General features: G+C 45.7%; 1 protein-coding gene across 1 annotated transcript; it reads right to left on the reverse strand.

Annotated features, from left to right (window-relative positions):
• Nucleotides 1–8,369: 8,369 nt before the first annotated feature.
• LOC109774279 (histone-lysine N-methyltransferase family member SUVH2) lies at nucleotides 8,370–10,803 on the reverse strand. The gene has a single exon (XM_020332999.4). It carries the CDS (start codon nucleotides 10,595–10,597, stop codon nucleotides 8,570–8,572), a length of 2,028 nt encoding a protein of 675 aa, XP_020188588.1. The 5' UTR covers nucleotides 10,598–10,803; the 3' UTR covers nucleotides 8,370–8,569.
• Nucleotides 10,804–26,002: the final 15,199 nt, after the last annotated feature.

The following is a 26,002-nucleotide window of genomic DNA, read 5'->3' on the forward strand; positions in this document are numbered from 1 at the left end:
AGCCTCCTCATTAACATCCGCCCGTGTCGTTCTCGCTGGAACTATGCTCCTCACCAGCTCCTCTTCGGTGCGGCTCCATCTTATGATGGTCTTCGCATTTTCGGGTGTCTTTGTTATTCTAGCACCGCGTTCACCACCCCTCACAAACTCGCTCCCCGGTCGGTTCCTTGCATCTTTCTCGGTTACCCTCCCAACACCAAAGGTTACCGATGCTATGATCCAGTATCCCACCGCGTTTATACATCGCCGCACGTACCGTCCTCCTCGGCGCCTCCCGTTTCAGCGGGTATCGTCCTCCTCGGCGCCTCCCGCGGCTTGGCTCGCCCCTACCACCACCTACGGCGAGCCGCACCCTTTGCCGAGCCGAGCCCTGGGCCCGGCCCTGCCTGCGCTCCTGGCGCCGGCCACCCCCTCCCGCGGTGCTTCGGGTGTGGGTGCCCCCGCCGCCGCGGCCCCCTCGGGCGCCCCCGCCGACTCGGCCTTGGGCGCCCCCTCGGGTGCCCCGTGAGCGCTCCCGTCGCCGCGGCCTCTGGCGCCCCCTCGGAGTCATCGAAGACCGGCTCGACCTCCTCCTCGCCGGTCTCCCCCTCGGCTCCGCCGGCCGTGGCTGCACCCCTCACCGGAGTGGTCACTCGGGCTCGGACTGGGACGTTTCGTCCTAGCACGCGCTACACCTCCGACGAGTACGCGTGTGCCGCGTCTACCTCGGCCCCGTCTCCGCTACCCACCTCCGCTCGCACAGCCCCTCGGGATCCGAACTGGCTTGCTGCGATGCGTGAGGAGTTCGACGCCCTGCAGCGCAACCGTACGTGGCAGCTTGTCCCGCGGCCTCCCCGTGCCAATGTTATCACTGGCAAGTGGGTTTTCCGCCACAAGACTCGCCCTGACGGTTCCCTCGGGCGCTACAAGGCACGTTGGGTGGTGCGCGGTTTCCGGCAGCATGCCGGCATGGACTTCACCGACACCTTCGCCCCGGTTGTCAAACCAGGCACGATTCGCGCCGTTCTCCAGCTTGTTGTCTCTCGCGCCTGGCCAGTTCACCAGCTCGACGTGTCCAATGCTTTCTTGCATGGCCATCTCGACGAGCAGGTGTTTTGTCAGCAGCCCACTGGTTTCGTCGACACCGACTATCCGGACCATGTGTGCTTGTTGTCCCGTTCTCTTTACGGGTTGACGCAGGCACCTCGGGCCTGGTACCAGCGGATCGCGGCCTTCCTTCAGCAGCAGGGGTACCGGTCCACACGATCCGATGCCTCCCTGTTTGTTTATCACCAGGGCGCCGCTACCGCGTACCTTCCCCTGTACGTCGACGACATCATCCTGACTGCGTCCTCGCCAGCGCTACTTCAGCAGATCACAGCTCGCCTCTGCACCGAGTTCCCTCTCAAGGACTTGGGGGCTCTCCACTACTTCCTCGGCATCGAGGTCGTTTGCCATGCCACTGGCTTCTTCCTGCATCAGCAGAAGTACGCCTACGAGCTTCTAGAGCGAGCCGGCATGCTTAACTGCAAGCCTGCTTCCATGCCTGTCGACACGAAGGCTAAGGTGTCCGCCATCGAGGGCTCTCCAGCATCCGACGCTCCCTTCTACCGCTCCATCGTCGGTGCTCTTCAGTACCTCACGCTGACACGGCCGGATATTCAGTATGTTGTCCAGCAGGTGTGCCTCCACGTGCATGCTCCTCGTGACACCCATTGGGCTCTGGTGAAACGTATCCTCCAGTACATACGTGGCACCACGGCCATGGGTCTCATCCTGACGGCATCCCCCGACACCAGCCTCATCGCCTACTCCGATGCCGACTGGGTTGGGTGTCCCGACACTCGGCGCTCCACTTCCGGCTACTGCTTCTACCTCGGGCCCTCTCTGATTTCGTGGTCGTCTAAACGACAACCCACGGTCTCACGATCGAGCGCCAAGGCCGAGTACAGGGCTATGGACAACGCCGTCGCGGAGTGCTCCTGGCTACGACAGCTCCTTCAGGAGTTGCTATGTGAGGTTCCCAAGGCCACGCTTGTCTACTGTGACAACGTCTCCGCGGTCTACCTCGCTGCCAACCCTGTTCATCATCACTGGACGAAGCATATTGAGCTCGACATCCACTTTGTTCGGGAGCATGTCGCACTTGGTCGTGTTCGAGTTTTGCATGTGCCCACCGATCAGCAGTTCGCCGATGTTATGACGAAGGGACTACCTACCTCGACTTTCGAGGGCTTTCGGTCCAGTCTTTGCGTCACCAGCGACGCTTCGACTGCGGGGGGGGGGGGGGTGTTGAACATGTGTATACGTATGTAGGTCCGGTTTTGTATGCCGCACCTGTAGTGTCTCTCTCCCTCTGTATTTACGTGTATCTTGGGAGACAAGACACCGGTCACACCCCTTGTACCTATATATGTGCCTAATGCACGATCAATGAGAATATCGATGCACACAATCCCTTCTACATTCTCGACTGGTGCACTTTAGAAACGCCCTTAACTTGTGTGAGCTAAAAGAGATCCATCTACAGAACAGAAAACACACTTGGAGCAGTGAACAGGCTAACCCGACTTTGAGCAAATTAGACTCTTTTTTCTGCAATGAGGATTGGGACCTTGAATTTGGTACACACATACTTCATGCTCTATCGTCATCGCTCTCGGATCATTGCCCACTCCTCTTGGCTAGCGACAAGGGACCCAAACGGCCCAAATCTTTTTGATTTCAAAACTTCTGGATTAAAATGCCTAACTTCAAGAAGGTGGTCCAGGATGCTTGGAATGAGGAAACGAGACACTTCGAGCCATACCAGGTGCTTTTCCACAAGCTTAAGAGAACAAGTCAGTGCCTTCGCAAATGGAGCAAGTCCATTTTCTGAAACCACAAAGTCCAGCTTCACATGGCCCTCGAGATCATCCTTCGCCTCAACATTGCGCAAGAAAATAGGGCCCTCTCGAGGGTGAGCCAAATCTAAGAAAGGACCTCAAGAGGAAGGTGGTGGCCTTGGCGGTTCTCGAGCGGGCGAGAAAAAGACAAAGCTCGAGAATCAAGTTGCTTAAAGATGGGGATGCAAATACTCGTTTCTTTCGCATTCGCATCAACCATAGACGGCGAAAGAATTTCATCCACCGTCTTAAACACAATAACGGTTGGGTCACAACTCACGATCAGAACAAAGATATTATTCAGACACTTTAGAAAAGCGATTGGAAAGGGCCCCCACGATCCAAGGACCTGAACTGGGGCTGCATCCCGTCGGCTACCTGTGACCTCTCGGAACTTGGGGCCGCCTTCACTGAGGAGGAGGTACATGCCGCGATCAACGAGCTCCCGGGAGACAAAGCACCAGGCCCAGACGGATTCAGCGGAGTTTTCTTCAAAGAATGCTAGGACATCATAAAGTCAGAGATCATGCATGCGGTCAATAGTTTTTCGAATTTACATGTCGACAACCTCCACTGGCTCAACTCGGCTAGCATCGCTCTCAATTCTCATCCCTAAAAAGGATGATGCGGAGGACATCTCTGACTTTCAGCCTATAAGTCTCATCCACGCAATTGCGAACATCATTGCCAAGATGATGGCTACTCGACTGGCTCCCCACATGTCTGCACTTGTCTCCAACACGCAAAGTTGCTTTAATTCAGAAAAGAAGTATCCACGACAATTTCATGTACGCTCGCAACTTCGCCCGCCGATTCCACCGGACCAAGTCCCTACTTTGCTTCTAAAACTGGACATCAAGAAAGCCTTTGACTCGGTCAGATGGGATTATCTTATGGATTTATTGCGCCATCATCATTTTCTGAGCCGGTTCTGCGATTGGATATCGCCCCTCCTTTCCACGGCTTCCTCAAGAGTTCTCCTTAACGACGTTGCAGGCGACCAATCAAACATGGGTGTGGGCTGCGGCAGGGGGATCCCCTCTCCCCCCTGCTCTTTGTCCTTGCCATTGATCCCCTACACCGTATCCTTGCCAAGGCTACTGAACAGGGCAACCTGCATCCCCTCCGTGGCAACCCTATTCGAGCCTCCTTATATGCCGACGATGTGGCCATCTTCGTCGCTCCTTTCAAAGAAGATATCCAATTCCTAGCTTCAACGCTTTTGGCCTTTGGGGGCGTCACTGGACTTATCACCAACTCCGTCAAGAGCTTGGTCGCGCCCATTCGTTGTGCCAACATTGACCTTGATGACATCCTTCAGGCATTCCCAGCGGTTCGGACCTGTTTTCCCTTGCGGTATCTTGGTCTCCCCCTGTCGGTCACAAGACTCAAGCGTGTGCACTTCCAGTACCTTGAGGACAAAGTTGCGGCCAAGCTTCCACCTTGGTCAGCTATGCATGTTGCTGCCCCTGGACGCATTGTTTTGGTCAAAGCGGTCCTTACGGCCATTGCGATCTATCACCTCACACCGCTGGAGCTCCCCGCTGAAGTTTGGAAAAAGATCGATAGCTTGAGACGTGCTTACCTTTGGGCTGGCTGTGATAAGGTGTCTGCTGGAAAGTGTAAGGTTAATTGGGAGCTTGTGTGCAAGCCCAAGATCCTTGGTGGCCTGGGTGTGCTTAACCTCGAGAAAATTGCGACCGCCCTTCGCCTCTGTTGGCTCTGGTTTGAATGGGCTGACCCTCCTAAAACTTGGGCGGGAATGGAAACGCCATGCAGCGACAGTGATAGAGATCTTTTCTCGGTGTCCACGATTGTGACTATTGGCGACGGCAAAAAGGCCAATTTCTAGGAATCCTCTTGGCTAAATGGCCTCCGGCCTAAGGACGTCGCGCCTGAGATTTTCAAGATATCTAAAAAGAAGGCGTGTTTGGTCAGCAAGGCTCTGGACGGTAGCTTCTGGATCCGACAAATTGACATTAGCCAGGGACTTTGACACATATCCAGGAGTTTGCGGCCCTTTGGGAGAGATGATTGATGGTGTTGATCTCAATCTTGATAGGAAGGACACTATCTCCTGGAAATTCACTTCCAGTGGTGAATATTCAACGGCTACGGTGTACATGGCGCAGTTTGCAGGCCACGTCCTCAGCCCAACTTCATCCACAATATGGAAGACTGGGCCTGCCGAAATGCAAATTTTTCGCTTGGCTTGTCATACAAAATCGTGTGTGGACGACGGACCGACTACAACAGCGAGGGTGGCCAAACTGTGGTCTTTGCCCCCTATGCAAGCAAACTCAAGAGTCGGACGCACATCTTCTATTCCAGTGTAGATTCACCGCATGTATTTGGAACGAGGTTATTGATTGGCTTGGCGTGCAAAGCCACTCGCCGCTGGCTTGGCGCCATGAAAGCACTATGCATGACTGGAGGATGAAGACGATCAACACGGGAGGGCATATCAAGAAAGCAATAGTCTCTATTATGATGCCGCTCACGTCGAAAATTTGGAAGGAGCGGAACGCTAGAATCTTTCGCAACATGGCTTCACCGGTCACCATTGTGGTTGCCAAGATCAAAGAGGAGGCCCTCGCAGGAGCCAAACACCTGAGAGCACTTATATCGCGAGAGTAGTCTTGTAATTTTGCCTTTTTGCCGTCTGACGGCTTTTGTCTTAAACTCCTCCTTAATTAATGAAAATGGCAAATCTTATGCCTTGTTTAAAAAAAAATTGAGCAGGCTTGGAAGGGCCTTGACTTGGAAAATGATGTAAATTACGATTTTGTGTCTGTGGTTTTATACCTCCCAAGTGTCCTTAAATTCTGATTTGCAAGCTGATTGCAAGGGCCTCATTTATACCTCCCAAGTGTCCTTAAATTCTGGTACTATTTATACTGAAGTGTGTTTAAATCCTAATTTTGTAGCGATGTATTTGTGTTTTATTCATGTTAAATGCTTTTTAAAATTCTATGCCAAATTGATGGTTTTGAAATTGTGCTCACTGATGTCATGTTTAAACTAGTGCCAGTTTGATTCTGTGATGTAATCTGATTACACACCACATCCAAACACAGTTTTGTAACTTGATACCTTTGCATGCATGAAACAAACAAAAGTAAATGCGAAAAGTCCATTCTACACCCGAGCTCAAATGAGCTCGGGTGAACAGTAAACTCGAAAAACTTTTTAAAAATGCTCAAAAAAATCTGAATTTTTTTTAGGGTAAACTTTAACAAATGTTCTAAGGGTTTGCAAAATTTCAGCTCGAAATCACATTCGTACAAGTCGTGGCAAAAAAAACAAAATCAGTAATCCAAAATGCTTTTGGAAATAACATTTTTGAAGCACCAATTTTGTTTTTTTTCTGTGATTTCCACAAATGTTTTTTTGTGATGAAATTTTGTGAGCACTGAGAACTTTTGTCAATGTTTGCACCTAAAAAAATTCAGATTTTTACGAAATGTTTTTCATTTTTTTTCGATTTTACTGTTCATCCCGAGCTCAAATGAGCTCCGGAGCAGATTAGCCGCGTCCAAGTAAATGCTCCTATTACCTGGCTCCATTACCAGTCCCGTTTAGAACAAAGTAGAAGCGTGTTTAATTTTTGTGAAAAATGTCCATAGGGCTTAAGGCCAAACATAGAATCTTCTACTCCCTCTGTTCCTAAATATTTGTCTTTCTAGAGATTTCAATAAATGACTACATACGGAGAAAAATGAGTGAATCTACACTCTAAAATATGTCTATATACATCCGTATGTGATAGTCCATTTGAAACCTCTAAAAAACCTCTAAAAAGACAAATATTTAGGAACGGAGGTAGTAGATAGTATATGTGGCAAAATCTGGTGTAGTAAAGGGAATATCTAACGATCATCAACACTCAGATTTGCCACCTCTCTACTGTCTGATCGACTGCATCCAATTGTCATTATTCAAAGTTATGCGTACACTATACAGTGATGAGCATCAACTTTTCTTTTGCCCACATGCAAAACACAAATCAGTGTTTGTTGCCAAAAAAATCAGACTTTTCTAAATTGTTTTAGTATTTTTTTTTTTGGATTTCACTGCAGCAAATGGTGCATGTGATCTCAAGCTCACAACCTCCATGTACACCGTGAGAAGGCAAGCAATATTATAATAACAGTTTTGCTAAAGCACACCTAGATGTGCCCTAAGTATTGCACATGTAAGTCATATTAGAAGAACCTTCCATTCAGTGCACAAACCATCTTCAGCATCAGAAAGAAATGTGGAATTGTAAATAGTGAGCTCAGGACAAGACTGTATGACAGTCAAAATACCAAATAGTGGAAAGTAGACTACTGGCAATCTTAAGTACAAAGTTGTACTAAACCAGGGACAATTAATATGGATAGGAGGGAGTATAATATGTGTCTTGAAAAAACTTTATAAGGTGCCTAGAGATACTTCCTAGCAAGTATTTCACCATTGGATATTTTTTATGTAATCCAGTCGTGTAGCTGAATGTATTCTAGTTACTGGCACAGAAGCATAATTCAACCCTTTGTTGTTGTTAGGAAAAGTCACAATACTCTGCTGAACTTCGATGGTGCGTCTACTCAACGCCCTGAAGTATTAAATGGATTAGCCTAGTCCCTAGCCGTCTAAGAATAGAGTAAATAACCGCCAATGTCAGTTACTGTGGCGAATGTAGTGAATAATATGGCCATCACTCAGAAAATAAGCATAAAATTTCCAGTGGGTCGCCACTGATGTAAGTGAATAAATCAACAAAGGGAGTTAGGTACTACCCCCTCCTTCATATTAATTGTCGCAGATTTAGTACTGAGGGAGTAGTATATGCAACAGATACAGCCTTAGTATACTAGAACTATGCACAATTTCTTCCACTTGTCTATCTGTACAAAGCATCTTATAAACTATAACAGTTCTGTTCCAATCAAGAATAAACTCTTCAAATGATTAGTGATATAGTACTTTATATATATTGTTGCCATCTCCTAAATAGAAAGGTAGTATAAAGATTAATTTAGGTGTCCCAACACAAATAACTTGAAATGATTAGTGATATACTTTATATATATATTGTTGCCATCTCCTAAATAGAAAGGTAGTATAAAGGTTAATTTAGGTGTCCCAACACAAATAACTTGAATGTGTCTAGAATAATCCATGTGAATGTTAATCTTGCTCAAGGAACCATGGCAACTGAATCTCTTAACAAGCACTCTCTTGAACAGCAACAGAAATACTGAATTTTCCATATGGCGGCTCAGCTATTTAATTAAACTGTTTATCATGCTCATCAATCTCTTGTATAATATGTGTTGCTTATGAAATATTGCTAGCTTGATGGGCCATTGTTAGGAAGAAAACTAAACAGGCTTGACCATACATAAGCCAGATACCTCGTGATTCTAGAAATAACACATGTAACAGATTTATGATCCTTGGTGGGAGCAGAACAAACCGCGAAGTTAAGAAACAGAGAAAATCAAACAGGTCACACAGGCATAAGATAAGCCACATATAAAAAAACGACTTTGAAATACAACCATGTAAAGCTCAAGACTACCAAATTACAGCAAGGATTGGGAATATTACCAGCAGAGTAACTTCTAGCAGCAATCTCCTTGACGATCCCCAAGAGAAGCATTACGAAAATGTTACACAAAGGAAAACGAAAGAAGAATTTGCCTTCCAGTGGATACTGACTACATAGTTAACTTTCCAACCCATTCATCAATCATTCCATAGTCAATGCTTAGCTCCCTCAAGGGCGGAATGTTCTCCAGGGCAAAGATCATGAGGTGGGGATAAGACACGTTGTAGTGGTCAAACAGCACAAACTGAATAAATACATTTGGACTGCAACTATGGCTGAAATAACAAGCCACATTCCTTGCCCTTGAGACATCAATCGAAAAGTTCAAGTCTGTAGTGGCAGGATGGTTCGGAGCGACATACTCAGGATATACATCAGAGATATCACCCCAATCTAACCACCTTGAAGGGAACCTGTTCGGATGCACCAAACAATCACCACTGGCTGCCACTATCTCTGACTGCTGATGAGTAAGCACAATCCCACTAAACTCACAGATGAACGTGCCAGACTTAATGAGATCCAGAGACCGAACACCCCACCCAGTTTCCCTTGACCGGAACACCTCAAGCCTATTCTTAAGCCCCTTCTGACTAACCCTGTTGGGGCAGCTAGGTGGGCATTGGCAATATGGACCACACTCATACAGCAGTGGTTTGCCCCTTAGAAGAACACCAGCTTTATCATACGCAAACTCACCCCCATTCCTTTCTGCACAATAACATCCAATTGAGCAATTCTCGATGCACCCACACCCACCACCACCCTCAGCAAACTTCCCTTGAACTGCAGAAGATGGGAATATTGGCCGTGCCAGGTACTCAAATAAGAGTGGGTCCCTATCATCATCGACATCATTATATAGTGCAACTGGCATAATCTCTCGACCCATGGAAATATCAAAGCTCAGGTATCCAGTTGGTCGCATAGATAGTGCATCCACCTTAAGATGTTCAGCTGCGCGATAATTCACAGATCCCATGGGCTCCTGCCCTTCAATGCGAATCATTTTATACTTGTAAACACCAAAGCCTGCTTTCCCGCGATCGAGCCAGTAGTCAACAACCTTGTAGAGGCCGTCGTAGAAGTAGACCTTTCCAACAGGGCTGCGCTTAGACTTGACAGCACGGATTACACGAATCTCAATACCATAGGCCATGCTGCGCTCGAGGGCAAGATTGCCGCCCTCAAGCTTCTGGTCGACGCAATGCTTGTGCAGGTTGGGGTCTCGGCCACCATGGCCGGTGTACACCAGTACATCACCACGATCATCATCATCTTCATACCCACCAGAGACAATAATAGATGTGGCTATAGGCTCGCCTGAGGCAGATTGCCCTGCTGAGAGATAATCAATCCCGGCCTGCACCTGGCCATGGAGGCCCAGCACACATAGCTCCATGCGGAAGAAGAAGGCATCGCCGACAGCAATCCCAGGTATCGGCCCCACTATGCGGCGGTCGCGGTTGAGCCACAGGTCTCGGTCGGCCATGAGCGCCGCAGCCCGCAGGTCGGCGCGCACGCGACGCCGGTCCACTGAGCCAAGCCCGATGACGCCCGCAAGACCGAGCGCCTCCGCGCGCTCGTCGTCCTTCAGCAGCAGGCCGCGGAGCGACTCGAAGGTGATGCGCGCCCGGCGCACCAAATCACGAAAATAGATCTGATCCCGCACGCTAAGTGAGGACACCCGTACCAACTCTGACGACCGCGGCCGGCGCTTCTTCGCCGCGGACCCCGACCCAGGCTGCACTGCCGCCGGCGCCGCGGCCTCAGGCGTCGGCGCTGGCACGATCGCCCCGGCCCCCGCTGATAACAGGTAGAGGCTCGCCAATCGGCAGTACTCCGCGAAGAGCGCGTCCTCGTCGGGGTTTGGTGGCAGCGACTGCAGAGGCGTCAGGACCTCAGGCGAAGACAGGTCAGGCGTTGTCGGTGCCGCGAACGCCACCGCAATAGCAGCCGTGGCCTGCGGCGGCAGCGGCAGCGGCAGCGGTGGCGGCAGAGGGCCATGCTCAGGAGAAGCCGGCTCCGACTTGGGCTCCCTCCTCAGGAACGGCAGGAAGTTGAGGTCAATGGAGTCAGAGGAAAGAGATGAGGGCGAGGACAGCAGCGACGACGGCGAGGACTCATCCACCTCCATTGCCCCAGAAAGAAAAACCCGGCCTCCGCGTCGTCTTCTAAAACAACGAAACAGAGGATCCTCAATTCCCAGATTCCTCCACGAGCGCGGCGGAAACGCCGAGGGCGACAAAGTGGCGGATGTGGGGAGGGAGCACGGTGGTGGATTAGTGAAGATGGGGGTGAAGGTAGGGGCAGGATTGCGATTGAGGGAGAAGTGCGAAATGCGCTCCTTTTCTTGGTATCTACAAAGGGGAAAATATCCGGTGCTACCAAGCCTTAGATGCTACCATGATACGGGCTTTTGGGCGTCAGATTTTTAGATCAGACGGCTCTCAATAACTTTGCCATACTTGCAAAAAAGCCTCCGTGAAGTTTAAAAATTGCGCATAGGTCCAGCAGATCCAACATCTCTCGGATGCCGTCTGATCTAAGAATTCGACGGCCCAGATGTCCGTGTCACGGTAGCATTTAAGCGTCGGGAGCACTGGATACTCTCCCATCTACAGAGTATGCTTAGACCAGGTGACGGTTGTCCTTTTTGTCCGCCGACGACTCATTTCCGGCCCAAACTTGGGCCGGGTTTGCCTCGTTGCGTGAACCAGGTTCATTGTCAAGGCCACGTAGCAAGCCCTTCTCATGCTAGGGTTTCATTTAAACGAGCCATTCATTTTTGCTGCCGCCATGGATGCGGTGAGCACAGGCTCCTTGGCTACCCGCCTGCCATGTCCGGAGTCGCCGTGCACCTCCACAACGCCGCAGACGCACGGGTTCCCTCCCCAACACGACCCAGGCGCATATCGCTTCTCCACCTCACCGGAAGTGAGTGTGATCGCACTGGCCATCCCCGTGCACACGGCCATCGACCTCAACGCCACACCCGTGGCCGACCAGATGTCCAACAGGACGTAAAGGAAGCAGTCGTTGGAGATCCCTATGGGCAATCTTCCCGACGCCCGCAACCTGTTCGACGATACGCCAGCCCGACGAAGGCACATGATGACCCGGTCTACTACAGTGATTTCATGAAGAAAATCATTTCCAAGGTTGAACCACATGTATAGGAGATCTATCGTAGTCCTTTCGATAAGTAAGAATGTCGAACCTAATGAGGAGCAGAAGGAAATGACAAGCGATTTTCAACAAGGTACTCTGCAAACACTGAAATTATCGGTGACAAATAGTTGTATGATGAGATAATTCATAACGGGTAACAAGTAACAAAAGTAAACAAGGTGTAGCAAGGTGGCCCAATCCTTATTGTAGCAAAGGACAAGCCTGGACGAACTCTTATACAAAGCAAAGCGCTCCCGAGGACACATGGGAATTACTGTCAAACTAGTTTTCGTCATGCTCATATGATTCGCGTTTGTTATTTTGATAATTTGATATGTGGGTGGACCGGTGCTTGGGTGCTACCCTTCCTTGGACAAGTCTCCCACTTATGATTAACCCCTCTCGCAAGCATCCGCAACTACGAAAGAAGAATTAAGATAAATCTAACCATAGCTGAAATATATGGATCCAAATCAGCCCCTTACGAAGCAACGCATAAACTAGGGTTTAAGCTTCTGTCACTCTAGCAACCCATTATCTACTTATTACTTCTCAATGCCTTCCCCTAGGACCAAATAATGGTGAAGTATCATGTAGTCGACGTTCACATAACACCACTAGAGGAAAGACAACATACATCTTATTAAAATATCGAACGAATATCAAATTCACATGATTACTTATAACAAGACTTCTCCCATGTCCTCGGGAACAAACGTAACTACTCACAAAGCATATTCATATTCATAATCAGAGGAGTATTAATTATCATTAAGGATCTGAACATATGATCTTCCACGGAATAAACCAACTAGAATCAACTACAAGGAGTAATCAACACTACTAGCAACCCACAGGTACCAATCTGAGATTTTGAGACAAAGATTGGATACAAGAGATGAACTAGGATTTGAGAGGAGATGGTGCTGGTGAAGATGTTGATGGAGATTGACCCCCTCTTGATGAGAGGATCGTTGATGATGGCGATGGCTCCGATTTCCCCCTCCCGGAGGGAAGTTTCCCCGGGCAGAACAGCTCCGCCGGAGCCTTAGATTGGTTATGCCCAAGTTCCACCTCGAGACGGCGACGCTGTCCCGAAAGCTTCTTTCAGATTTTTTGCACGTCAAAACACATCATATAGCAGAAGATGGGCATCGGGGGCCTGCCAGGTGGCCCACAAGGCAGGGGCGCGCCTAGGGGGCAGGGCGCGCCCTCCACCCTTGTGGAGGCATGTGGCCCCCCTCTCGTGCTTTCTTCGCCCGATATTTTTTATATATTCCAAAAATATTCTCCATGAAGTTTCAGGACTTTTGGAGTTGTGCAGAATAGGTCTCTAATATTTGCTCCTTTTCCAGTCCAGAATTCCAGCTGCCGGCATTCTCCCTCTTCATGTAAACCTTATAAAATAAGAGAGAATAGGCATAAGTATTGTGATATAATGTGTAATAACAGCCCATAATGCAATAAATATCAATATAAAAGCGTGATGCAAAATGGACGTATCAACTCCCCCAAGCTTAGACCTCGCTTGTCCTCAAGTGAAAGCCGATATCGAAAAATATGTCCACATGTTTAGAGATAGAGGTGTCGATAAAATAAAATACGGACATGAGGGCATCATGATCATCTTTTAGAACAGCAACATATATTGTCATATAATTTCTTATGCTAAAGTAATGATTCTTTCACAAGGTAAAGTATGAATCAGAAACTTCATTGAAAACTAACAAACTATGATCTCGGTGATTGAGGCAATTGCAGTTTATCATAACATCGGAAAGAGTCAATATAAGAGCTTTTCAACAAGTCCACATACTCAACTATCATTTAGTCTTTCACAACTGCTAACACTCACGCGATACTTATGGGTTCAAAGCTTCAATCGGACACAGAGAAAGATAGGGGCTTATAGTTTCGCCTCCCAACCTTTTACCTCAAGGGTAATGTCAACAATAATACTTTATGATGACCTACATCTGAGTGGGTATATATATATCCGGATCTCTCCAACACATAGTGCTTGCCAAAAGAAAAAGTATAAAAAGGAAAGGTGATGATTACCATGACTCTTGTATAAGGGTAGAAGATAAAAGTAAAAGATAGGCCCTTCGCAAAGGGAAGCAGAGGTTGTCATACGCTTTATGGTTGGATGCACAAAATCTTAATGCAAAAGAACGTCACTTTATATTGCCGCTTGTGATAAAGAACTTTATTATGCAGTCCGTCGCTTTTATTTCTTCCATATCACAAGTTCGTATAAAGCTTATTTTCTTCACACTAATAGATCATGCATATTTAGAGAGCAATTTCTATTGCTTGCACCGATGACAACTTACTTGAAGGATCTTACTCAATCCATAGGTAGGTATGGTGGACTCTCATGGCAAAATTGGTTTATGTTTGGAGGCACAGGTAGTATCTCTACTTGGTGCAAAGAATTTGGCTAGCATAAGAGGGAAAGGCAAGCTCAACATGTTGGATGATCCATGACAATATAACTTCTATTCGAATATAAGAAAACATAACCCATTATGTTGTCTTCCTTGTCCAACATCAACTTTTTAGCATGTCATATTTTAATGAGTGCTCACAATTACAAAAGATGTCCAAGATAGCATATTTATATGTGAAGCCTCTCTTTCTTTATTACTTACTATGTTTGTCAACTCTCAACAAATTTTATTCATCATACTCTTTATATGTGAAGTCATTACTCTCCATAAGATCAATATATGATCTTTTTTTCTTTTTTTCTTTTATTTAATTCCCTAAAGATCATAGCAAAATAGCAAAGCCCTCAACTCAAAACTACTCTTTATTATATATAACTCACGGACTCGATTACATAGATAGAGATCAAAACAAAACTCAAAGCTAGATCATACTAAAACTTTATTCTACTAGATCAAGATATAACCAAAAGGATCGAACTAAGAAAAATGATAAAGGTAAAGGTGTGATGGTGATACGATATCGGGGCACCTCCCCCAAGCTTGGCAATAGCCATGGGGAGTGCCCATACCCATGTATTTATGTCTCGTTCTTCGGAGGGGATGATGTGATATTCTTGGCGATGATGCCCCTTAGGATGCGATTCTCTTCCTCGAGCTTATTAACTTGCTGCTTAAGATCCATTACTTCCTTGCGAAGTTTACCCGTGACGGCTAGAGCTCCATTCACCCATGGATGTTTCATAGCTACCGGAGAAAAAGCAACACTCTTTTTCATATTTTCATAAGAGAGAAATCTAGCATTTGGAGGAATGACCGAATTTGGTATTGCTGAGCTCTGAAGTTCCTCCATCATGAATCTAGTTTGAAGACGAGAGGTAACTTCTTGATCCTCCTCCATGGCATCCACCATTTTCAAGTCTACCTCCATCTCTTCCTTCGTTGTTTGCCCGAAGTGGTTAGCTTCGTTGTATGCTCTTGGGCCCGGTGTCGGGTGAGATACACGACTCTTGCGAAGACATCTTGCTCTAAATCTACTGCAGAAATAGCTCAAAAGAAAAACAGGAGATATTGTCGTGGTACGGTAGTCAAAACCTTCGGGAGATTATATAATGAATTTTTACCGACCAAAAGAAGTATTGTGCAAGAAAACGGAGTCCGGAGGGCACACGAGGTGGCCACAAGGCAGGGGCGCGCCCTTCACCCTTGTGGTCGCCTCGTGTCTCTTTCGGACTACTTTTAATTTTCCTAATTTTTTAAATATTCCAAAACGGAGAAAATTTGCTATTAGAACAGTTTTGGAGTCGGTTTACTTACCGTACCACATACATATTCCTTTTCGGAGTCTGAAACGTTCTGGAAAGTGTCCCTTATGTACTCCTCCAGTGTTACGGTGTCAATTATATTGGTCTCAACATTTATGGGATTACCTAAGATATAATGTTTGATTCTTTGACCGTTTACCACCTTCGAATTTGTGCCTTCGGCGATGTTGATTTTTATGGCACCGGAATGATAGACCTCCTCGATAATGTAAGGACCTTCCCATTTAGAGAGAAGCTTTCCTGCAAAAAATCTTAAACGAGAGTTGTATAGCAAAACATGATCACCTACATTAAACTCACGCTTTTGTATCCTTTTATCATGCCATCTTTTAACTTTTTCTTTAAACAACTTGGCATTCTCATAGGCTTGGGTTCTCCATTCATCAAGCGAGCTAATGTCAAATAACCTCTTCTCACCGGCAAGTTTGAAATCATAATTGAGCTCTCTAATGGCCCAATATGCCTTATGTTCTAGTTCAAGAGGTAAGTGAAAAGCCTTTCCATAAACCATTTTATACCGAGACATACCCATAGTATTTTTGTAAGCAGTTCTATAAGCCCATAATGCATCATCAAGTTTCTTAGACCAATTCTTTCTAGATCTATTAACTGTCTGTTGCAAAATCAATTTAATCTCTCTATTTCTCAATTCTACTTGACCACTAGACTGAGGATGATAAGGAGATGCAATTCTATGATTAACATCATACTTAGCAACCATTTTACGGAAAGCACCATGAATAAAATGTGAACCACCACCAGTCACTAAATATCTAGGGACTCCAAACCTCAGAAATATAACTTCTTTAAGCATCTTAATAGAAGTGTTATGATCAACACTACTAGTTGGAATAGCTTCTACCCACTTAGTAACGTAATCGACACCAACTAAAATATGTGTATATCCATTAGAGGAAGGAAAAGGTCCCATATAATCAAAACCCCAAACATTAAATGGTTCAATAACAAGTGAATAATTCATAGGCATTTCCTGATGTCTACTAATATTGCCAATTCTCTGGCATTTATCACAAGACAAGACAAACTTACGAGCATCCTTGAAGAGAGTAGGCTAATAAAAACCGGATTGCAATGTTGGGGAACGTAGTAATTTCAAAAAAAATCCTACGCACACGCAATATCATGGTGATGCATAGCAACGAGAGGGGAGAGTGTTGTCCACGTACCCTCGTAGACCGAAAGCGGAAGCGTTAGCACAACGCGGTTGATGTAGTCGTACGTCTTCACGATCCGACCGAACAAGTACCGAACGCACGACACCTCCGAGTTCAGCACACGTTCGGCCCGATGACGTCCCTCGAACTCCGATCCAGCCGAGTGTTGAGGGAGAGTTTCGTCAGCACGACGGCGTGGTGAAGATGATGATGTTCTACCGACGCAGGGCTTCGCCTAAGCACCGCTACAGTATTATCGAGGTGGACTATGGTGGAGGGGGGCACCACATACGGCTAAAAGATCAAACGATCAATTGTTGTGTCTCTAGGGTGCCCCCTGCCCCCGTATATAAAGGAGCAAGGGGGGAGGTGCGGCCGGCCAGGAGGGGCGCGCCAGGTGGAGTCCTACTCCCACCGGGAGTAGGACTCCCTCCCTTTTCCTAGTTGGATTAGGAGTGGAGGGGAAAGAGGTGGAGGAGAGGAAGGAAAGGGGGGCGCCGCCCCCCTCTCCTTGTCCTATTCGGACAAGGGGGGAGGGGCGCGCGGCCCTGCCCTGGTCGCCTCTCCTCTTCTCCACAAAGGCCCACTATGGCCCATTAAGCCCCCGGGGGGTTCCGGTAACCCCTCGGTACTCCGGTAAAATCCCGATTTCACCCGGAACACTTCCGATATCCAAATATAGGCTTCCAATATATCAATCTTCATGTCTCGACCATTTCGAGACTCCTCGTCATGTCCGTGATCACATCCGGGACTCCGAACAACCTTCGGTACATCAAAACATATAAACTCATAATATAACTGTCATCGAAACGTTAAGCGTGCGGACCCTACGGGTTCGAGAACTATGTAGACATGACCGAGACACGTCTCCGGTCAATAACCAATAGCGGAACCTGGATGCTCATATTGGCTCCCACATATTCTACGAAGATCTTTATCGGTCAGACCGCATAACAACATACGTTGTTCCCTTTGTCATCGGTATGTTACTTGCCCGAGATTCGATCGTCGGTATCTCAATACCTAGTTCAATCACGTTACCGGCAAGTCTCTTTACTCGTTCTGTAATACATCATCCCACAACTAACTCATTAGTTGCAATGCTTGCAAGGCTTAAGTGATGTGCATTACCGAGAGGGCCCAGAGATACCTCTCCGACAATCGGAGTGACAAATCCTAATCTCGAAATACGCCAACCCAACAAGTACCTTCAGAGACACCTGTAGAGCACCTTTATAATCACCCAGTTACGTTGTGACATTTGGTAGCACACAAAGTGTTCCTCCAATAAACGGGAGTTGCATAATCTCATAGTCATAGGAACATGTATAAGTCATGAAGAAAGCAATAGCAACATACTAAACGATCGAGTGCTAAGCTAACGGAATGGGTCAAGTCAATCACATCATTCTCCTAATGATGTGATCCCGTTAATCAAATGACAACTCATGTCTATGGCTAGGAAACATAACCATCTTTGATCAACGAGCTAGTCAAGTAGAGGCATACTAGTGACACTCTGTTTGTCTATGTATTCACACAAGTATTATGTTTCCGGTTAATACAATTCTAGCATGAATAATAAACATTTATCATGATATAAGGAAATAAATAATAACTTTATTATTGCCTCTAGGGCATATTTCCTTCAGTCTCCCACTTGCACTAGAGTCAATAATCTAGATTACACAGTAATGATTCTAACACCCATGGAGCCTTGGTGCTGATCATGTTTTGCTCGTGGAAGAGGCTTAGTCAACGGGTCTGCAACATTCAGATCCGTATGTATCTTGCAAATTTCTATGTCTCCCACCTGGACTAAATCCCGGATGGAATTGAAGCGTCTCCTGATGTGCTTGGTTCTCTTGTGAAATCTGGATTCCTTCGCCAAGGCAATTGCACTAGTATTGTCACAAAAGCTTTTCATTGGACCCGATGCACTAGGTATGACACCTAGATCGGATATGAACTCCTTCATCCAGACTCCTTCATTTGCTGCTTCCGAAGCAGCTATGTACTCCGCTTCACACGTAGATCCCGCCACGATGCTTTGTTTAGAACTGCACCAACTGACAGCCCCACCGTTCAATGTAAACACGTATCCGGTTTGCGATTTAGAATCGTCCGGATCAGTGTCAAAGCTTGGATCAACGTAACCATTTACGATGAGCTCTTTATCACCTCCATAAACGAGAAACATATCCTTAGTCCTTTTCAAGTATTTCAGGATGTTCTTGACCGTTGTCCAGTGATCCATTCCTGGATTACTTTGGTACCTCCCTGCTAGACTTATAGCAAGGCACACATCAGGTCTGGTACACAGCATTGCATACATGATAGAGCCTATGGCTGAAGCATAGGGAACATCTTTCATTTTCTCTATATCTTCTGCAGTGGTCGGGCATTGAGTCTTACTCAACTTCACACCTTGTAACACAGGCAAGAACCCTTTCTTTGCTTGATCCATTTTGAACTTCTTCAAAACTTTGTCAAGGTAAGTGCTTTGTGAAAGTCCAATTAAGTGTCTTGATCTATCTCTATAGATCTTGATGCCCAATATATACACAGCTTCACCGAGGTCTTTCATTGAAAAACTCTTATTCAAGTATCCCTTTATGCTATTCAGAAATTCTATATCATTTCCAATCAGCAATATGTCATCCACATATAATATTAGAAATGCTACAGAGCTCCCACTCACTTTCTTGTAAATACAGGCTTCTCCAAAAGTGTGTACAAAACCAAATGCTTTGATCACACTATCAAAGCGTTTATTCCAACTCCGAGAGGCTTGCACCAGTCCATAAATGGATCGCTGGAGCTTGCACACTTTGTTAGCTCCCTTTGGATCGACAAAACCTTCTGGTTGCATCATATACAACTCTTCTTCCAGAAATCCATTCAGGAATGCAGTTTTGACATCCATTTGCCAAATTTCATAATCATAAAATGCGGCAATTGCTAACATGATTCAGACAGACTTAAGCATCGCTACGGGTGAGAAGGTCTCATCGTAGTCAATCCCTTGAACTTGTCGAAAACCTTTTGCAACAAGTCGAGCTTTATAGACAGTAACATTACCGTCAGCGTCAGTCTTCTTCTTGAAGATCCATTTATTCTCAATTGCTTGCCGATCATTGGGCAAGTCAACCAAAGTCCACACTTTGTTCTCATACATGGATCCCATCTCAGATTTCATGGCCTCAAGCCATTTCGCGGAATCTGGGCTCACCATCGCTTCTTCATAGTTCGTAGGTTCATCATGGTCTAGTAGCATAACCTCCAGAACAGGATTACCGTACCACTCTGGTGCGGATCTTACTCTGGTTGACCTACGAGGTTCAGTAACAACTTGATCTGAAGTTCCATGATCATCATCATTAACTTCCTCACTAATTGGTGTAGGCGTCGTAGAAACCGGTTTCTGCGATGAACTACTTTCCAATAAGGGAGCAGGTACAATTACCTCATCAAGTTCTACTTTCCTCCCACTCACTTCTTTCGAGAGAAACTCCTTCTCCAGAAAGATTACGAATTTAGCAACAAAAGTCTTGCCTTCGGATCTGTGATAGAAGGTGTACCCAACAGTCTCCTTTGGGTATCCTATGAAGACACATTTCTCTGATTTGGGTTCGAGCTTATCATGTTGAAGTTTTTTCACATAAGCATCACAGCCCCAAACTTTAAGAAACGACAACTTTGGTTTCTTGCCAAACCATAGTTCATAAGGCGTCATCTCAACGGATTTTGATGGTGCCCTATTTAACGTGAATGCGGCCGTCTCTAAAGCATAACCCAAAACGATAGCGGTAAATCAGTAAGAGACATCATAGATCGCACCATATCTAGTAGAGTACGATTACGACGTTCGGACACACCATTACGCTGTGTGTTCTGGGTGGCGTGAGTTGCGAAACTATTCCGCATTGTTTCAAATGAAGACCAAACTCATAACTCAAATATTCTCCTCCACGATCAGATCGTAGAAACTTTATTTTCTTGTTACGATGATTTTCAACTTCACTCTGAAATTCTTTGAACTTTTCAAATGTTTCAGACTTATGTTTCATTAAGTAGATATACCCATATCTGCTTAAATCATCTGTGAAGGTGAGAAAATAACGATATCCGCCACGAGCCTCAACATTCATCGGACCACATACATCTGTATGTATGATTTCCAACAAATCTGTTGCTCTCTCCATAGTTCCGGAGAACGGCGTTTTAGTCATCTTGCCCATGAGGCACGGTTCGCAAGTACCAAGTGATTCATAATCAAGTGGTTCCAAAAGTCCATCATTATGGAGTTTCTTCATGCGCTTTACACCGATATGGCCTAAACGGCAGTGCCACAAATAAGTTGCACTATCATTATCAACTCTGCATCTTTTGGCTTTAATATTATGAATATGTGTATCACTACTATCGAGATTCAACAAAAATAGACCACTCTTCAAGGGTGCATGACCATAAAAGATATTACTCATATAAATAGAGCAACCATTATTCTCTGATTTAAATGAATAACCGTCTCGCATCAAACAAGATCCAGATATAATGTTCATGCTTAACGCTGGCACCAAATAACAATTATTTAGGTCTAAAACTAATCCCGAAGGTAGATGTAGAGGTAGCGTGCCGACCGCGATCACATCGATTTTGGAACCATTTCCCACGCGCATCGTCACCTCGTCCTTAGCCAATCTTCGCTTAATCCGTAGCCCCTGTTTTGAGTTGCAAATATTAGCAACAGAACCAGTATCAAATACCCAGGTGCTACTCCGAGCATTAGTAAGGTACACATCAATAACATGTATATCACATATACCTTTGTTCACCTTGCCATCCTTCTTATCCGCCAAATACTTGGGGCAGTTCTGCTTCCAGTGACCAGTCTGCTTGCAGTAGAAGCACTCAGTCTCAGGCTTAGGTCCAGACTTGGGTTTCTTCTCCTGAACAACAACTTGCTTGCTGTTCTTCTTGAAATTCCCCTTCTTCTTCCCTTTGCCCCTTTTCTTGAAACTGGTGGTCTTATTGACCATCAACACTTGATGCTCCTTTTTGATTTCTACCTCCGCAACCTTTAGCATTGCGAAGAGCTCGGGAATCGTCTTATCCATCCCTTGCATGTTATAGTTCATCATGAAGCTCTTGTAGCTTGGTGGCAGTGATTGGAGAATTCTGTCAATGACGCTATCATCCGGAAGATTAACTCCCAGTTGAATCAAGTGATTGCAGTACCCAGACATCTTGAGTATATGCTCACTGACATAACTATTGTCCTCCATCTTGCAGCTGTAGAACTTATTGGAGACTTCATATCTCTCAATCCGGGCATTTGCTTGAAATATTAACTTCAACTCCTGGAACATCTCATATGCTCCATGACGTTCAAAACATCGTTGAAGTCCCGCTTCTAAGCCATAAAGCATGGCACACTGAACTATCGAGTAGTCATCAACACGTGACTGCCAGTCATTCACAATGTCTGTAGTTGCTGGCGCAGGTGGTACACCTAGCGGTGCTTCCAGGACGTAATTCTTCTGTGCAGCAATGAGGATAATCCTCAAGTTACGGACCCAGTCCGTGTAATTGATACCATCATCTTTCAACTTTGCTTTCTCAAGGAACGCATTAAAATTCAATGGAACAACAGCACGGGCCATCTATCTACAATCAACATAGACAAGCAAGATACTATCAGGTACTAAGTTCATGATAAATTTAAGTTCAATTAATCATATTACTTAAGAACTCCCACTTATATAGGCATCCCTCTAATCCTCTAAGTGATCACGTGATCCATATCAACTAAACCATGTCCGATCATCACGTGAGATGGAGTAGTTTCAACGGTGAACATCACTATGTTGATCATATCTACTATATGATTCACGCTCGACCTTTCGGTCTCCATGTTCCGAGGCCATATCTGTTATATGCTAGGCTCGTCAAGCTTAACCTGAGTATTCCGCGTGTGCAACTGTTTTGGACCCGTTGTATTTGAACGTAGAGCCTATCACACCCGATCATCACGTGGTGTCTCAGCACGAAGAACTTTCGCAACGGTGCATACTCAGGGGGAACACTTATACTTTGATAATTTAGTGAGGGATCATCTTATAATGCTACCGTCAATCAAAGCAAGATAAGATGCATAAAAGATAAACATCACATGCAATCAATATTAGTGATATGATATGGCCATCATCATCTTGTGCTTGTGATCTCCATCTCCGAAGCACCGTCATGATCACCATCGTCACCGGCGCGACACCTTGATCTTCATCGTAGAACCATTGTCGTCTCGCCAATCTTATGCTTCTACGATTATCGCTACCGCTTAGTGATAAAGTAAAGCATTACAGGGCGATTGCATTGCATACAATAAAGCGACAACCATATGGCTCCTGCCAGTTGCCGATAACTCGGTTACAAAACATGACCATCTCATACAATAAAATTTAGCATCATGTCTTGACCATATCACATCACAACATGCCCTGCAAAAACAAGTTAGACGTCCTCTACTTTGTTGTTGCAAATTTTACGTGGCTGCTACGGGCTTAGCAAGAACCGTTCTTACCTACGCATCAAAACCACAATGATAGTTTGTCAAGTTGGTGTTGTTTTAACCTTCGCAAGGACCGGGCGTAGCCACACTTGGTTCAACAAAAGTTGGAGAAACTGACACCCCCCAACCACCTGTGTGCAAAGCACGTCGGTAGAACCAGTCTCGCGTAAGCGTACGCGTAATGTCGGTCCGGGCCGCTTCATCCAACAATACCGCCGAACCAAAGTATGACATGCTGGTAAGCAGTATGACTTATATCGCCCACAACTCACTTGTGTTCTACTCGTGCATATGACATCTACGCATAAAACCTGGCTCGGATGCCATTGTTGGGGAACGTAGTAATTTCAAAAAAATTCCTACGCACACGCAAGATCATGGTGATGCATAGCAACGAGAGGGGAGAGTGTTGTCCACGTACCCTCGTAGACCGAAAGCGGAAGCGTTAGCACAACGCGGTTGATGTAGTCGTACGTCTTCACGATCCGACCGATCAAGTACCGAACGCACGGCACCTCCGAGTTCAGCACACGTTCAGCCCGATGACGTCCCTCGAACTCCGATCCAGCCGAGTGTTGAGGGAGAGTTTTGTCAGCACGACGGCGTGGTGACAATGATGATGTTCTACCGACGCAGGACTTCGCCTAAGCAACGCTACAGTATTATCGAGGTGGAATATGGTGGAGGGGGGCACCGCACACGGCTAAAAGATCAAACGATCAATTGTTGTGTCTCTAGGGTGCCCCCTGCCCCCGTATATAAAGGAGCAAGGGGGAGGTGCGGCCAGCCAGGAGGGGAAAGAGGTGGAGGAGAGGAAGGAAAGGGGGGGCGCCGCCCCCCTCTCCTTGTCCTATTCGGACTAGGGGGGAGGGGCGCGCGGCCCTGCCCTGGCCGCCTCTCCTCTTCTCCACAAAGGCCCACTATGTCCCATTAAGCCCCCGGGGGGTTCCGGTAACCCCTCGGTACTCCGGTAAAATCCCGATTTCACCCGAAACACTTCCGATATCCAAATATTGGCTTCCAATATATCAATATTCATGTCTCGACCATTTCGAGACTCCTCGTCATGTCCGTGATCACATCCGGGACTCCGAACAACCTTCGGTACATCAAAACATATAAACTTATAATATAACTGTCATCGAAACATTAAGCGTGCGGACCCTACGGGTTCGAGAACTATGTAGACATGACCGAGACACGTCTCCGGTCAATAACCAATAGCGGAACCTGGATGCTCATATTGGCTCCCACATATTCTACGAAGATCTTTATCGGTCAGACCGCATAACAACATACGTTGTTCCCTTTGTCATCGGTATGTTACTTGCCCGAGATTCGATCGTCGGTATCTCAATACCTAGTTCAATCACGTTACCGGCAAGTCTCTTTACTCGTTCTGTAATACATCATCCCACAACTAACTCATTAGTTGCAATGCTTGCAAGGCTTAAGTGATGTGCATTACCGAGAGGGCCCAGAGATACCTCTCCGACAATCGGAGTGACAAATCCTAATCTCGAAATACGCCAACCCAACAAGTACCTTCAGAGACACCTATAGAGCACCTTTATAATCACCCAGTTACGTTGTGACGTTTGGTAGCACACAAAGTGTTCCTCCGGTAAACGGGAGTTGCATAATCTCATAGTCATAGGAACATGTATAAGTCATGAAGAAAGCAATAGCAACATACTAAACGATCGAGTGCTAAGCTAACAGAATGGGTCAAGTCAATCACATCATTCTCCTAATGATGTGATCCCGTTAATCAAATGACAACTCATGTCTATGGCTAGGAAACATAACCATCTTTGATCAACGAGCTAGTCAAGTAGAGGCATACTAGTGACACTCTGTTTGTCTATGTATTCACACAAGTATTATGTTTCCGGTTAATACAATTCTAGCATGAATAATAAACAGTTATCATGATATAAGGAAATAAATAATAACGTTATTATTTGCTTCTAGGGAATATTTCCTTCATGCAATACCTTGTGTGCAGTTCAATCTCCAACATGGCGTCCTCCGTAAGACTCGAAGTGGCACTTGCGTAGGATCTGTTCCTGTTCATGCTCAGGTACACAACGTCTAATAACACCATCTACTCCTTCTTTATAAAGGTGTGGGTCATCCCAAAAGTAATGTCTTAAAAAACTTTTTCTTTTGCTTGTATTTGAGGCTAGGTGGTATAAATTTAGCAACAATGTAATTAGCATAATCAGCATACCATGGAGTATTACGAGAAGCATTTATGATAGCTAATTCCTCATCAGGAAAGCTATCATCAATAGGTAGTGGGTCATCAAGAACACTTTCTAACCTAGACAAGTTGTCTGCAACGGGGTTCTCAGCTGCCTTTCTATCAATAATATGCAAATCAAATTCTTGTAGCAAGAGAACCCATCTAATAAGTCTAGGTTTAGCATATTTCTTTTCCATAAGATATTTAATAGTAGCATGATCAGTATGAACAGTTACTTTGGAATCAACAATATAAGATCTAAACTTATCACAAGCAAAAACAACTACTAAAAATTATTTTTCAGTAGTAGCATAATTTCTCTAGGCACTGTCTAGAGTTTTACTGGCATAATGAATAACATTCAATTTCTTATCAACTCTTTGTCCTAGAACAGCACCAACAACATAATCACTAGCATTACACATAATTTCAAAGGGTAAATTCCAATCAGGTGGCTGAACAATAGGTGCAGAAATCAAGGCTTTTTTAAGTATTTCAAATGCTTCTACATAATCATCATCAAAAACAAAAAGAACATCTTTTTGCAAGATATTAGTGAGAGGCCTAGAAATTTTAGAGAAGTCTTTAATTAACCT

This window comes from Aegilops tauschii, chromosome 2 (genome assembly GCF_002575655.3).
Source record: "Aegilops tauschii subsp. strangulata cultivar AL8/78 chromosome 2, Aet v6.0, whole genome shotgun sequence".
NCBI classification, from domain to species: domain Eukaryota; kingdom Viridiplantae; phylum Streptophyta; class Magnoliopsida; order Poales; family Poaceae; genus Aegilops; species Aegilops tauschii.

What these genes read in the sequence shown, in the direction of transcription:
- LOC109774279 (XM_020332999.4), bottom strand. Translation starts at nt 10,597, where the DNA reads ATGGAGGTGGATGAGTCCTCGCCGTCGTCGCTGCTGTCCTCGCCCTCA.